Genomic DNA, 14,159 nt, shown 5'->3' on the forward strand with positions numbered 1-14,159 from the left:
GAACAGAGAGCACTAAAACTTCTTTTACTTTTAAGAAGTCCCTTCTATCAATTTGCTTTCGAATCATTTTGACCTCTCCTCACAAATTAGGGGAAAACACCAGTCCTGTTGATGCATCACTATCTTTCTGGAAAATTAACCTGATGATACAAAAGTTGAAGTAGCCTTCTTACCCTCAAAAGAAACTCATTTTTGCTACAAATGTCCTTGATTTCAAAATATTCATTCAAAAAGAAAAGTGTTGTATGCCAATTAATGCACAAGGCACCCAATAGCTGTATTACCAAACTGCTATTATAAAATAGCTCCTTGGAAGCCTAGACCTACTCTAAATTCTCATTGTATTTCCTTATAAGGTGTGGCAGAGGAATATCCCCTTCTATTTTCAGATATTGTCTTTTGGGGGTGTTTGGTAAAGGCTAATTGGAAAGTCTGTATCTTCCTTATTAGAAAACAGTACTTTTCTTGACATGATGCCAAGACCCAGTTTTCTCTATGTTCTTTTTACTGTTTTACCATTTTACTTTGAACAGTGTTCCAGGCACAAGCAACCACGAATTAAATTAAAATGTAACATCACCACAAAATGAAAGTCTGTCATGGTGCTACATAAATGGATGAAATTTTGCCAGATCTCTTCCCTCACAACACTTTGTACTCTGAAACAAGACCCAGATCCATAGGAGTGACTCAAAGAAAGATCAATGACAAAAAGAATGATAAGGGAAGGAATATTTATTAAGCAAGCGACCACACATTATGCAGTTTATCCATATTACCTTACTCCTCAAAACCACCTTAGGAAGTAGCAGTCCCATTTGTAGAAAATGAAGCTCAAAGTGGTTAAGTAACTGACCTCAGTTCATAAAGCTAGTACTATCGCCTAGACTTAAACCCATGCCCGTTTCTACAATAAGCTAGTTCCCCAAAGATGGAAAGATGAATGGTAAAGGACACCACTGCTGGAATGCTACCAGTTTACCAAACCTTAGCATCCCCATGGCTGAGATGCCTTTACTATAGAAGCACTTGAGTCCTACTGGAGTGCAGAGCAGCATCTCCCCGCTCTTTTTGTGAGGGGCCAGCTACCCTTCCTGCCTGCCTCTTAGCTGCACTGCCTGGCCCTTTCAAAGAGTCGAGTCTGAGGCCTGCTGCTCAGGACTCCTCCCCATCACCACTCACTTATATCTTCCCATAGTGCTGCCACCAGCCTAGCTGTTCTCCCCTTATCTTCTCCACTTCTCCTTCTCATCACTTTGGTATCCTTACAATTGTCAGGTTCCTTCAAGATGTAGTAAGATGATTCAATAAGTAAATCACCCCAGCACAGCATGAGCAAGATGGTAGTCAGCTCCAGTACTCACCTATGTCCATCTACTGCTAATGCACATTAGAGAGAAGGCACTGGCTTTGGAACCAGATGGGCATGGGATCCCAGCCGTGGCTCTCTCTGCAGGATTGGGCAAGTTATTCGGTCCCCAGTTAACAGCAAACATCCCTTGCTCTCGGTGTTGTTGAAAAGCTTCAATGTGATACCCCGTAGCATATCGCCTGGCATACTAGAAAACCAACAGACACTGCTTCTCTGCTCCTTCATTGGTTGCTAAACTATTTATTCACCAGCAAGGATAATCTGAGTTTTTCCTCCCAATTTCTTCCAGATCCCTAGCTAGAACAGGAAAAATGCTTTTTTACAGGCACAGTTAATTTTACCCTCGATAGTCCTATTCGCCTGGCTTAATTCTTCAAATGATACTGATCAAAAATGTCCAAACAACTGCACTGGAGTCACGTAGTAACTTCTTCCTTCAAACATCTTTTAAAATTCTGTTTGATACCAAAAGGAATTAAAAATCGGGAGAAATGCAGAAGAAACCTCTTGCCATGAGATCTCCCTTCTACAGAAAGGGATTAGATGACAAATTCTCTCTCTGCTCTGAGAAGACTGACGCCCACCACTCAAAGCAGAAACTCCTCTAAGAATCTGCTGAAAGCTCGAAAGCCTTTGCCCAGAAAAATGTCAGTCTGCACAGAGATATAAAATACTGCCTGGAATTTCAAGAGGGTCAAGGGCCCTGTGAAACCCACCTACCAATAGCAAGATAAGAGCCCTGGACAAAGAACCATCTATGATACTCCTTAAACTGGCAAAATCCTCAATTCAGATTATTTCTTTAAAGTGCAATAAATTCAAAAGCCTGGACAAAAACCTAAAGAAGGTAAAGAAAGACGTTTTATCAATCAACTCTTCTCCTCTCCCTCTGGCTCAAAACTAAAACACTACAAAACCAACAAGCTCAAAACTTGAAGAGGAAGTTCACTGTTGGAGGTAAAATCTCAAAACAAAGATGTGCTCAGGGCCAGTGCATGTGTTGGTAGGATGGGCAAGGGAAAAGTAAGTACAAAATTAAGTATTAGAACATCTATACATTTTATTTTTCAATATCATCCTTTTTAACTTTCTATGTCTATGCATGGTCTTGATGGGCATTACATATTTGTATAATAGCACATGCAAATAATGCATAAATATCTATGTTATTTTACTGACAGAAGTAAGCAATTACAAAAAAAGTTTGGAGATTTTGTTCTAGTAGATGACTTCCAAAATAAGTTTATTTAACAATAATTTTCCCTGGTAACTCTGCACAAATGGAATTTCCCTTGAAAAGAATTACATTAAGCACTTTAAGCTCTTATTCCTGAAATAAGTCAGTTTGAAACTGATGTTGACTAAACAGTAATGCTGAAATTGTTCCATAAGAACTAGTTCTCCTTTCTGCTTTAAGAGTCTAATTCTCACAGCTATACACACTCCATATTTTTCTTCCTTAAGTGGAAATAATCCATATAATATGTTAAAGAAATAAAAATCATCTGAAAAACAATGGTAAGCATTTTCCATTATACAGCTCTCCTTATACTTAAAAAAGCTAATATTCTTTAACTCCTACAATGTACCCAACACTGAGCAAAATGTTTTACCTGCTTGAAGGCACCTAATCTGACTCTGTGAGGTTCTAATACTCTCCTAATTTTAGAGATAAAAAACCATGGCTTAAAAGTCACATAGCTGTGAGTAAACCCAGAATTCAAACCTACCTGTGTGTGACCCCAGGGCCTCCATTCTTACCTCAGGGAGGCCACCTGTCTCCCTTAGGTAATACATGTTATATATAGTAGGTATATCCTGTTATACTTTAAGTGACAACTTAATAATATATCATATTATTCAATTAATATGTTCCTTTACACTTAATTCTACTGTAACATAAAAAGAAGATGCCTATTTGTTTTATAAAATCTTCAATTACAAAGGGTGGAAAAATATTTTTAAATAGTAAAAGAGGATGTCATCATTGGCAAATAAACCAAAGAACTACCTTAGTTAGCCTTTTTGAAATATCTGGAAACTTTGCTGTTCTTTTCCTAGCACTACAAAATCTAATTAATGTTAAAAGCTAACATTATTATAAAGGGTTTGACTAAAGAAAATTTGATCATAAAACCCTGTTCTGAAAGTCCATTATAATATTCAGATATGCTGTTCTCTCAAACCATAGAAAAAAAAAAGAAAGTCTGGTGATCTGTTGAGCCCATAAATCAGTCCTCAAATACCAGCAAAAAAAAGGGATTTCACTGCACTGAACATGTTAACTTCTATAAAATGAAAGTGATGAATCTCCTAAGTAAAAGGAATCACTCAGTATGTCAAACAAATCCATTCCATCCTCTCTCCACAAGATACTGCTTCTGTTTTCAACCTTAAATAATCAGAATTATCAAAGCACAAAACCATTCTCAGGATTTTAAGTGAACACTCAGCAATTTGATCCTTCAAAAATAAAAAGTCTTCATTAAACAAGTTTATAAATCTGTGTAAATTACAAGTTAAAATAAAATCTGTGTGGCCTGGATTTGGAGGAAAAAAATTTTTTTAAATATATAAGAAAGAAAAATAAATGTCTATACTACTATTTTTTTGGAGGAAAAAAATTTTTTTAAATATATAAGAAAGAAAAATAAATGTCTATACTACTATTACTAGATGTCAATTAACAATGCTAATTCATTTACTAACAATTACTTTCTGAATGCCAACTATGTAAGAGGCACTGATCTGGGCCCTAGAGATAAGAGAAATAAGGTTTCTACACCAAAGAACATTTTAATGGGCAGATAACATACAAGTGAACAAACAAAGATAAAATAATTTTCAGATTATAAATATGATGCAAGAGACAAGAGAGTGATAGAATGATTATTTTTAAAAGTCATGGGGGATGGTCCCTAAGAAAGTCCCATTTGAGCTGAAATGAAGAATGATATGAAATCAGGGGAAGAAAGTTCTAGGTAGAAAAAGACCACTTCACCTTATGAGAAGACTTATTTGGTACCTCAATATTTTTATGCCCTGGCTGGGTTATATCCTGAAGACACCCACATTATGATGAATTCTGTTGTTTACAGCTTACAAAGTTTACTGGTAAGTGTCCAATGCATGTACACACACACAACTAACATGATACTCAGAAACAATAACAATAACAATGACAACACCCAATCTTTTAGTCTAAGCCAAAAACTCTTAACTATAGGGAAAAGCAGAAATGGTAGAGTTAAATCTTTGAGAATCTAATGAAAGTAATAAACTCTGTCCTCAAAAAAACTGCACATGCACAGAAACTTTACATATAATTTTAGAAGGTGCTTAGAACCTTGAAGCCCATCCATGATACACGCACCCTGTCCCCAAACAGAAATCCATGAACCTTAGATTAAGAACTAGGCAGTAATTATCACACTTGGATGAGATATGAATGCAAGCTGTTACCCTACTTTTAAATGATTAATAAATCAGGAATGCTTACTCTCAATTTCTTTTGGCCCACATAAGACTCTGTATGGTAATTTTCTCTATGCTACAAAAGCATACTATTAGGATATGTAAAGAAAAAAATATTCCTGCCTAAAAGTGAATGAGATACTTCTTCACTACAACTATGTATAATCTTTCACACACGAAAATGGTGTAACCTGACACTTAGTGTTGTGAAAGATCTTATCATTTCTTCCCCCAAAAGAGAAGTAGTACCACATTGTTTCAAAGGCTGCAAAGCTAAATGTTAACACCTATTAACTTACAGTTGTTTTTGTGGTTCCAAAGTAAAGCTTATGATTATTTTTAAGACCAACTCCCCACCCCACACATTCCCTCTCCCCACACACCTCTCCCTCTCTCTCACTACAATTTAGCTGTCTAAAGAACATACATCATTAATCCAAGGTACACACTAGATCAATGATTCTTAACCTTTTTGATTCAGACACCGCTTTGAGAATCTGAAAAAAGCTATGGAATTCTCCCATTTAAAAAATGAACATACACATATAAAATGTGCATATTTCAGGCTGCTCAACGCATTTCAAATTCAATCAAAGGTTTCAGAACATCTATACCAACTATACAAGAATATTATGATTGCTCCTGAGAAGGGGAACTAGGAGAACCAAGTTGGGAGGACGATTTTTCACTATACATCCTTTTATATCTTTTGATATTTGAACCATATGATTGTATTAACAATTCAAAAAATGAATAAGTTAAAAATAAAAAGCATTACACTAAAAAATGTGGCAGGATATCAATACAGTAGGTAAAAATCTCCCAATAAAGATGCTTAAATATACGTAGTCTACTAAATTCAATACTTTTGCAAACTGTTTCTTTGAATTTTCTAGTTGAAAAAGGTTCATGACTGCAAAACTATGCTCTTGTTTCATAATTTTCAGAGACATTTCCAATTTCAGCTTTTTGCTATGAAAATATAAAAAGTCAAATAATAATTCCACATTATTCATATTCTAACTTCTGAAATCCCGGTTAAGTAATAATAGCTAGTATTTATTGAATGTGCCGCTGCTACATCTATTGGTTACTATCATCATCCACATTTGGTAGACAAGGAAAACAGCTTCTAAGAGTTAAGTCACAGGGCAGGGCAGGGTGACAAAAAAAAAAAAAAAAAGAGTTAAGTCATTTGCTAGTGAGCTAGGCCTCTTGAGGGCAACAAAGCCCATATACCTTCCCCTATGCCGCATTGCATCATAGCCTACAAAGAGGAAGATGAACACTAAACTAAAGGACATTATTCCTTAAGAGACAATTTTCATCATAAATACACTAGCCCATTATAAATATTGGGAATTCTATATGCATATTCCTTCTTTACACTATACAAAGCAGAAATGAAAGAGAATTATCCTATCCAATAATTAGAAAAACACAAAAACTAAATTGTAATTTTAAAAAGTCCTCACAAACTGTCACCCTACCTAAAAATAAAAGCTGAATCAAATCTTAGAGTTTTGAAAAAAATGTTTTCATTAGAGGAGTGTTATAGAAAAACAAAGTTACTGATCTAAAGGTTTCAACACTAAGACAAAGAGTTTCTCTCTGCTGAACAGTAACCTCCACTCATAGTTTTTGGAATGTTTAATACCAAATGTCCAAACTATCAGTAAAATGCTTCAAAAACATATAATGAATTTTTTGGCTAGAAATAATGATGACATCTTCATTATAATCCCATCTTCAGAGGTGGTAGTTTTCAAAAACATTTCATTCAAATCTAAACTTAAATAATCTTTTTAAGTCAAAGAAAGTTGGAAGTAAGGTAAGGGAGGATAGGGTGGGGAGAGAACATAAATCATTCAATCAGATACTACTATTATTACTACTACTACTACTAATAATAATGATTATTTATTTTAAATGTGTATCTATCCGCCTAAGTATTTTGTTTGATTGTCCTTATTCAGTGACTTACCTAAATAACTGTAAAAGCTTGCTTCATGTCCTATTGTGTAGGCAACAAGGAAAGCATCCAAGTCTTTACTTTCTTATTTAGCACATAAGGCACTGAGGTTTACTTTACTGGATTTCCTTTGTCAATAAAAGGACTAAGAGTCTTTCGAGCGCAAAACCTTTAGGACATCCTGAAAACATTTTCAGAAGTATGTGACAATGAGGAAAATTCAAATGTCTATATTTCAAGGTTTCTATACATTTATATTAAATGTCTGTATTTCCAGAAAAAGTGAGGTCACTCACCCTATGTTTACAGAAAACTACATGTTGGTGTTTCTTTCTATAGAAAATAACATCATCAATACAAATTTTAAAATCCCACCTATTAGCAAAAGGGCAAAACAGAAGAAACTTTCACTTTATTATGGTTCTGCAAGTGAGAAGACTTTTAAGGTAAGAATTAAATGGCCATATTAGTTACAAGTCAGTCAAATATTATATGCATAAAATAAACATTCTGATAATACATACACACAAAACAAATGATCATTAATATCTAATTTTTGAACTTTCAAAAATTACATATTAAAACTGAGTTACATAATAACTGTTTACACAATTTCCATTCTCAAACTCTCCTAAATTAAAGGCCTTGAGGATGTTTTTTATTTTATTTTTTAAAGCAACAAATTTCAACTGCAATTTATATTGTACACACAAATAAAATTAACTCAAACCTACCAATTTACTCAAAGCGATACTATAGAAATTAAATCAGTAGCTATCCTTTGGCATGCATATATAATTTACTCTAGTTTCTTCTAAAGAAATGGCAAAAAAAAAAAATTCCTCCTATATTTCCTTTATATTCCATAAATTACTTCATAAAGTTGGTGACACTGCAACACAAAAAAAGTCAATTGTAAAAAAAAAAAAAAAAAAGTCATTTAACAAACTGTTTTCATTCACTAAAAAAAATCAAGAGCAAATATACATTTCTGAAGTCTATAGCTGAAAGTAACTTCTTTGTTTATCTATATATATGGAAATCTAATTTATGGAGTGCTTTCCAAAATATTTTCCCAGAATGGGCTTACTATACAAGAATCGCTTTTAATCTGTCCAGAATTAAGTTTATGGATATATCTAGCATTATATGGTCCTGCTGCTCTCTAATTCTCCTATGCTGGCAAAATATACAAGTTCAGAAAAATCATATTCTTAGAGACCAAAATTCTTGGAAATTTTTCAATACTACCAAACTTCACTTAAAAAAAAATGAGAAAAGTATATACAAATGGTCAAAAAGCACATGAAAAGATGCTTACCACTAATCATTAGGGAAATGCAAATAAAACCACAATGAATTACCACTTCACACACATTATGATGGCTATTATCCAAAAAAAATTTTTTTAACTTGAAATAAGAAGTGCTAATGAGGATGTGGAGAAATTGGAACCCTGTGCATTGCTGGTGTGAATGTAAAATGATATAGCTGCTGTGGAAAGCAGTATGGTGTTTCCTCAAAAAACATTAAACATATGATCCAGCAATTTCACTTCTGAGTATATACCCAAAAGAAGTGAAGAGAGAGATTCAAACAGACACTTGTATACCCATGTTCAGAGTAGCGTTATTCACAATAATCAAAAGATGGAAGTGACCCAAGTGTCCATTGACAGGTGGATAAACAATATGTGGTATATACACACAATGGAATATTATTCAGCACTAAAAAGGAAGAAAATACTGACACAACATGCTACAACATGGATGAACCTTGAGGACATTATGCTAAGTGAAATAAGCAGTCACAAAAAGACAAATATTGTATGATTCCACCTATATGAGGTACCTAGAGTAGCCAAATTCATACAGACAGAAAGTAGAATGATGGTTGCTGAGGGGGTAGGGGTAGTGGAGAATGGGGAGTTAGTGTTTAATGGATACAGAGCTTCGGTTAGGGAAGATGAAAATGTTCTGGAGATGAGTGGTGGTGATGGATGCACATGTGAATGTACTTAATGCTACACTCAATACATACTTAAAAATGGTTAAAATGGTCAATGTTGTTATCTATAGTTTACTACAATAAAAAAGAGATAAAGGACAACAAAATATTAAAACATGTGCCAATTTCTTCTCATGTATGCCTCTTTCACTACCCACAAAACCAATACCCTGCCTATGAGTAGTTATTAAGTTTTAATGTAAATGTCTACCAGGAGTCCCCCAAAGTAAATATAACAATAAATTTTAAAATTATTTCTAACCCTTAAAAAATTTAATCTGCTTCCTCAGAATAAAGTCCTTTGCTGGATATAGATGCTAACGGCTATTACATGTCTAGTTCAGATTAAATTACTAAAATATCTAACATCCCTCCCAGTTTTGTATTTCAAGTATGATTAGTTTTAACCCTAGAGAATTTTTCCTTAGTTTTTCTTCCAAAGCCTCATAAAGACTATTTTCATTTTTACAGCAAAGTCTTTAGCCAAAATACCACCTTCCCCCCAAACTCATAGAAGCTCATCTTTACTAACTGGTAAACCTATCATCTTTATAGTAATCAATAATCATTTAGTTTCACCAATTTCAAGAATAAACATTAGAATCTCATAAATCTCCCTCCCTTAAGAAAACTGTAAACATGGGAAAAATACAAGCTTGAAATATCCTAGGCTAAATTTTGAGGATCCTTTCTAGGCAAACTCCAGTGTTTCTTAGAATACCTTCTGATTTCACAAATTGTTACAGAAATGTTCATTAATGAACTAACAAACCAGGTTTTGGGATTTCCTCTGAGCCATTAAAGTGCATTGTGTTATCCCTGTCCCCTTTTTCCTCACCCTTAAGTGTTAGGCAGACAAAAATCTACCTTCGAAGGTAGATTCTGATGTTTCCATGCTATAAATGCTATGTTCTGATACATTACAAACAATGCTTCTTAAACATAAAGAAAATAGATGAAAATTAAAAGAACAAAAAGTATCTACATACTTAAACAAAAGTTGAAAGGTCTAATTTAGAAAAAAAAAAGTATTAAAAACTTGTCTTTAATTCATTCCAGTGGAAAGAGAAAAGTAGTATTAAATAAATATAATCATCATATACATTTTCTATTTGTACTATCTAAAAACAAGAATGTATGTCATCAGTTACTATTTTTTCTTGATTTTTAAAAATGAATTCTTTCAAACATCATTTTCTATATATGTTAATGGTAGCATCTCCTCTACTAGGTCTACTTCCCGTGATTAAGTTTGTACAATTTGTAACTGTCATTGCATGTAACATATACATCTAAATGCCAATAGAAGAAAAAATAAAAAGCACAGACATCTTAAAGTTTCTCTGGCATTCACTTTTCCTATGTATCGATGTGAGAGATTCTCCTAATAAGTTTCCGTTCATTTGTCCACAGCTATTTATATTTAATTGAGCTCTTTAAAAAGGAGAATGGGTATATCTGGTCACACATCAGTGACTTCAACATGTCTGAAATCTCCCATCCTTCCCTTCAGTGTGCAACACAAAATGCTAACAAATATCAAATTCTACAAAAAGGAACTTATAGATATAAAAAAAGATCAACTGAAGGGGAATCTATCACCTGGTCATGAGCCTTACCTTTCAGGAGTGGCAGAGGTGTTAACTCAATAGGCTTGCCTTGAGACCTAAACTGTGAGGAACTTTGCGACCTCTTCTGTCTGGCTTTTCTGACGGACTTCCGAGAAAATCCGTCTACTTTATCCACTGATGGAGGAGTAGTTGGTGCTGAGGACATATCCCTACTGAAGAGAAAGAAGTATCATAAACACATTTCCAAAGTGGAAGAATACATGTAGGTTACACAAATTCTAAAATTCCCGTATACAATATTCGTGAAAATGGGAATATGTGATAAATAAAATCAATTAAGAAAAGTCATATTCAATAAAAAAACATTAAAATTTGGTGAAAATAGAAGTACTATAACTACTACATAAGCAATATTGTAATTCTAATGTACTGGGCAATATTCTAATGTACTGTGCTGCTCTTGGTATAAACATTACAGATACTCATTTAGACTTGAAGAACTCTTCTAAGCTACTCATTTTTGAACTGCAAAGCTCTTCTCAAGATTCTTGAAGTAATTTTGGAGCTATTCTGCAGTTGGAAAACTTCCATCAATACATTTTCCCACAATATTTAATACTATGAATGGGCTCTGGAGTTTAAACTCCTATTGTACTTCAAGAATCTAGACCAATGTATCACAGCAAGGTGAAATTTACAACTACCGAAATTATCTAGACATGACTTTTAATGCAATGTGCTGTGTTAGCTAAGATAAACTACACCACACGGCAAATGAGGACAGGCTAAATTACTTTAAACAGAACACATAAAAGGCATAATTAAAAATCATTTCAAAGAAGTCTTCTTTTTGAGTGAAGCCATCTTAAGTTATTAAAGCTTAATAAACAAAACTATGATGAAATGGTGCACCAAAGTTGAAATGAAAACTTAAATTCACAGCCTACTCAGATAACCTAGTTGAGTTCCCTTAAAATTCATGATCAAATATTAATTTCCATTCCATCAAACTGATGAACAGTTCTTATGGATTTTTCTTAACCCTATCAAATTATTAAAATGAAAGCTATTCCCCAAAAGTAACAAGCATTAAACTCAATTTCATTTACCAATTTAAACAGATGTCATCATTTCCATGGTACCGAGGCTCTGTGCAAGATTAATGGCAGACTTGAATAGATATAATGCATATGGGGAAAATGCCAAAATGCAATTACTCACCTGTCATTCCAATACATAAAACAAGTATTTTTTAAGCTCTAAATAAAAGAGTAAAGTAGTTTCTTCCTGAACGCGTGAGAATAAAAAGTTACCTGGATTACCTGGGTTCTAACAAAGTAAAAATAACAAAAACATAAACAAAAAACAAAACCACATGATGTGGAGGTCTGGAATTCTGAAGTCTTGTTTGGTTCTCTTTTTTTTTTTAGTTTTTAGAAACCTAATTTAGCTTTTAAAAATGTGACATTCAAAATGGAATTGCAAACTATGAATGACTACAGAAGAAGTAAGATCACTTCAAAATTTTCATAAAGACTGCATAAGCAAGAAGCTCCACATCACATCTGTATGTTGTAAATTTAGGGGTCGCTTTCCCAATCTGGTATGTGAATTACTTAGATTTCATTTAACTGTAACAACACAGGATTTCAGTAAATTCTGTTCCTCTATCACTCTTTTTGTCTCGTTTTTATCCCTATTTCTAAAGATTATTTATTGATAGTAATATTTTTTTAAAAGAATCATTTTCCCTTATACCCGCGGCCGCGAATAAACGTCAAGGATCTCAACCCTAAAGCGCTGCAGAACTGAACGTGCAGTAGCAACGGGTCCGTGTAAAGCCCCGGGAAACAGGTTTCGCCCTGAACCAAGGCGCCCGAAGCTTTATCATCCTCTAAGCAGTGGGCACGGGGCATTCCAAGGCTCAGGATAATCCAAAGGGGGTACTAGGATGAAGGAGAAAGACTAGAAATGGGTTTATCTGTGGGGATGCTCACATGCTCCCTTTGCTCCTACCCACCCCCACCGCAAGCCCTGAAGATAAGCTGCTACAGAATCCTCAGAACACCAATCCCCCATTCCCCCCGCCCCTGTCAGTGGATAAGGGGTACAAGAATACGCCTCCAATGCCGGAAGGTGGAGAAAAGGGGGGGAGGGGGCAGAGTGAATAAGAGGTATCATGAGAAGCATTTGAGGTAAATCAGACAAGTGGGACGGGCGCTCCCTCTCCCGCACCCCACCCCACCGCACCGCACTCCTCAGCTGCCTGGGCCAGGCCTTCCCGAGGCTGGTGCCCTGCAGATTCCCCAGGAAGACTGGTAAGAGGAAAGGAAGCAGGCGAACCGCTGAGCTGGAGGGACGAAGTTACCTTGAAGCTTCTGGGGAAGAATCCGAAGATGATCTGTGGTTTTGAGGGGCGGGAGACGCGCGAGAGGGCCGCAGCGAGAGCGGGTAGAGGGACCGGGACTTGCGGGGGGGAGGTCCGGACAGCGGCAGGGAACCCGGGGCGACGGCAGTCCGGCGCGGCGTCCCTCCGGTTCCGCGGCGGCGGCGCTTCTAGGCCTCACGGCCGGACTTGAACCTCAGCGCTTCCAGTGGCGGCGGCCTCACGATCCTCCCCCGCGGGCCCGTCCCATCAAATCGGCACCGACCCCGTTGCGGCTCCGCCGGTGGCTCCTTGCTCACATTCCCGGCGGGCGGCGCCTCTGCTCGTTGCCCCGGACCTGGCGGCGGCGGCGACGACGTGGGGTGGGGGGGAAGGGAAGGAGGAAGACTGGATCCGCAGCGGCAGCAGGAGGAGAAAGAAGGAGAAGGAGTAGGAGCCGCTGGAGCCGCCACTGCCAGAGCCGCCCTTCGATATCCGCGGTGAGTCCCAGTCAATGCCCCTTTCTCTCTCCTATTGTCAATATCACCGGGCGGCTGAGTCCATGGCACACTCTCAACCAAACCTTCTGGCCAGCAGCGCCCGCCCCCCGCGCCCATTCACTGGAGGCTTCAAACGGGAAGCGAGGCCTCATTGGCCGGCGTCCGCCTTCACTCCCGTGCCAGCATGTTCGGCTGAGAGCCGATACCGGATTGGCGGTGGGGGGGCGGAGAAACAGGAGGGTGGGAAGAGCCGAGACCGAGGATTGGGCTGAGGGGAGAGGAACCCGGATGCAGCGCGATCTCCGGCCGCGCTGCCGCCGCTTCCGCCAGGCATTTGGGGTTGGGGAGGCTGAAGAGGGTTGTTACAGCCGCCCCTAGGCCCGAGAGGCGTGCCTTAATCCCGGGAAGTGTGCGACTGACAGAGCAACGGAATGAGTTTCCACGCTGTGCGTGGCGGTCGTCTTCAACCAGAGGATTCTAAGGGCAAGAATCGGCCACGGGTGGGGAAGCCCCCGGTGCCTTGATTCCGTCCCCTTTATCGGCTGGGGTGGCCCTTCGGGGCTCGAGGAGCCCCAACTCAGGACCGGAACCAGCGCTGCGTGGACAGCAATAAGATCTCCAGCCCGCGCCTGTGTATATGGGCCCTTGCAGCCCGCTGTGAAACCCTGAGCAGTCGCTCTCCGCTGAACCCGTGGGAGGCCTGGCACCGAAATCTGAACCCCTGGGGCCTGGCCAAGGGTTGGGTATCGCTTCGAATTCTCTCACCTTGTCTCCTTTTCCCTGAACCTCTCTTGAATATCAGCTCCCTGGAGCTCCTACAAGTCTTGGCTGAGGCCGGTTCAGTGTAGATTATGCAGGTGGGAGTGCTGTCTCTACGCTCGCAAGCATTTATTGAGAT

General features: G+C 37.7%; 1 protein-coding gene and 1 long non-coding RNA gene across 5 annotated transcripts in view; one reads left to right on the top strand and one right to left on the bottom strand.

The window, feature by feature from the left end:
* The window catches only part of PPP2R5E (protein phosphatase 2 regulatory subunit B'epsilon), a 131,458-nt gene extending 118,089 nt beyond the window's left edge, over positions 1-13,369 (bottom strand). For 3 of the 4 annotated variants that reach the window (XR_001517199.2, XM_015591946.2, XM_006915110.3), the window contains exons 1-2: positions 12,765-13,369; positions 10,445-10,608 (exon numbers count right to left, since the gene is read on the bottom strand). Coding sequence is in view for 3 of the 4 variants with exons in the window: in XM_015591946.2 (XP_015447432.1) it covers positions 10,445-10,601 (157 nt within the window). In the remaining variant the exon portion in view is untranslated. The remainder of the gene's footprint in view (positions 1-10,444; positions 10,609-12,764) is intronic. The other variant, XM_015591945.2, reaches the window with a different exon arrangement.
* The window catches only part of LOC107195879, a 17,032-nt gene continuing 15,994 nt past the window's right edge, over positions 13,122-14,159 (top strand). The window contains exon 1 of the long non-coding RNA XR_001517200.2: positions 13,122-13,261. This is a non-coding gene — a long non-coding RNA (uncharacterized LOC107195879). The remainder of the gene's footprint in view (positions 13,262-14,159) is intronic.

This window comes from Pteropus alecto, unplaced genomic scaffold, assembly GCF_000325575.1.
Source record: "Pteropus alecto unplaced genomic scaffold, ASM32557v1 scaffold276, whole genome shotgun sequence".
NCBI lineage: Eukaryota > Metazoa > Chordata > Mammalia > Chiroptera > Pteropodidae > Pteropus > Pteropus alecto.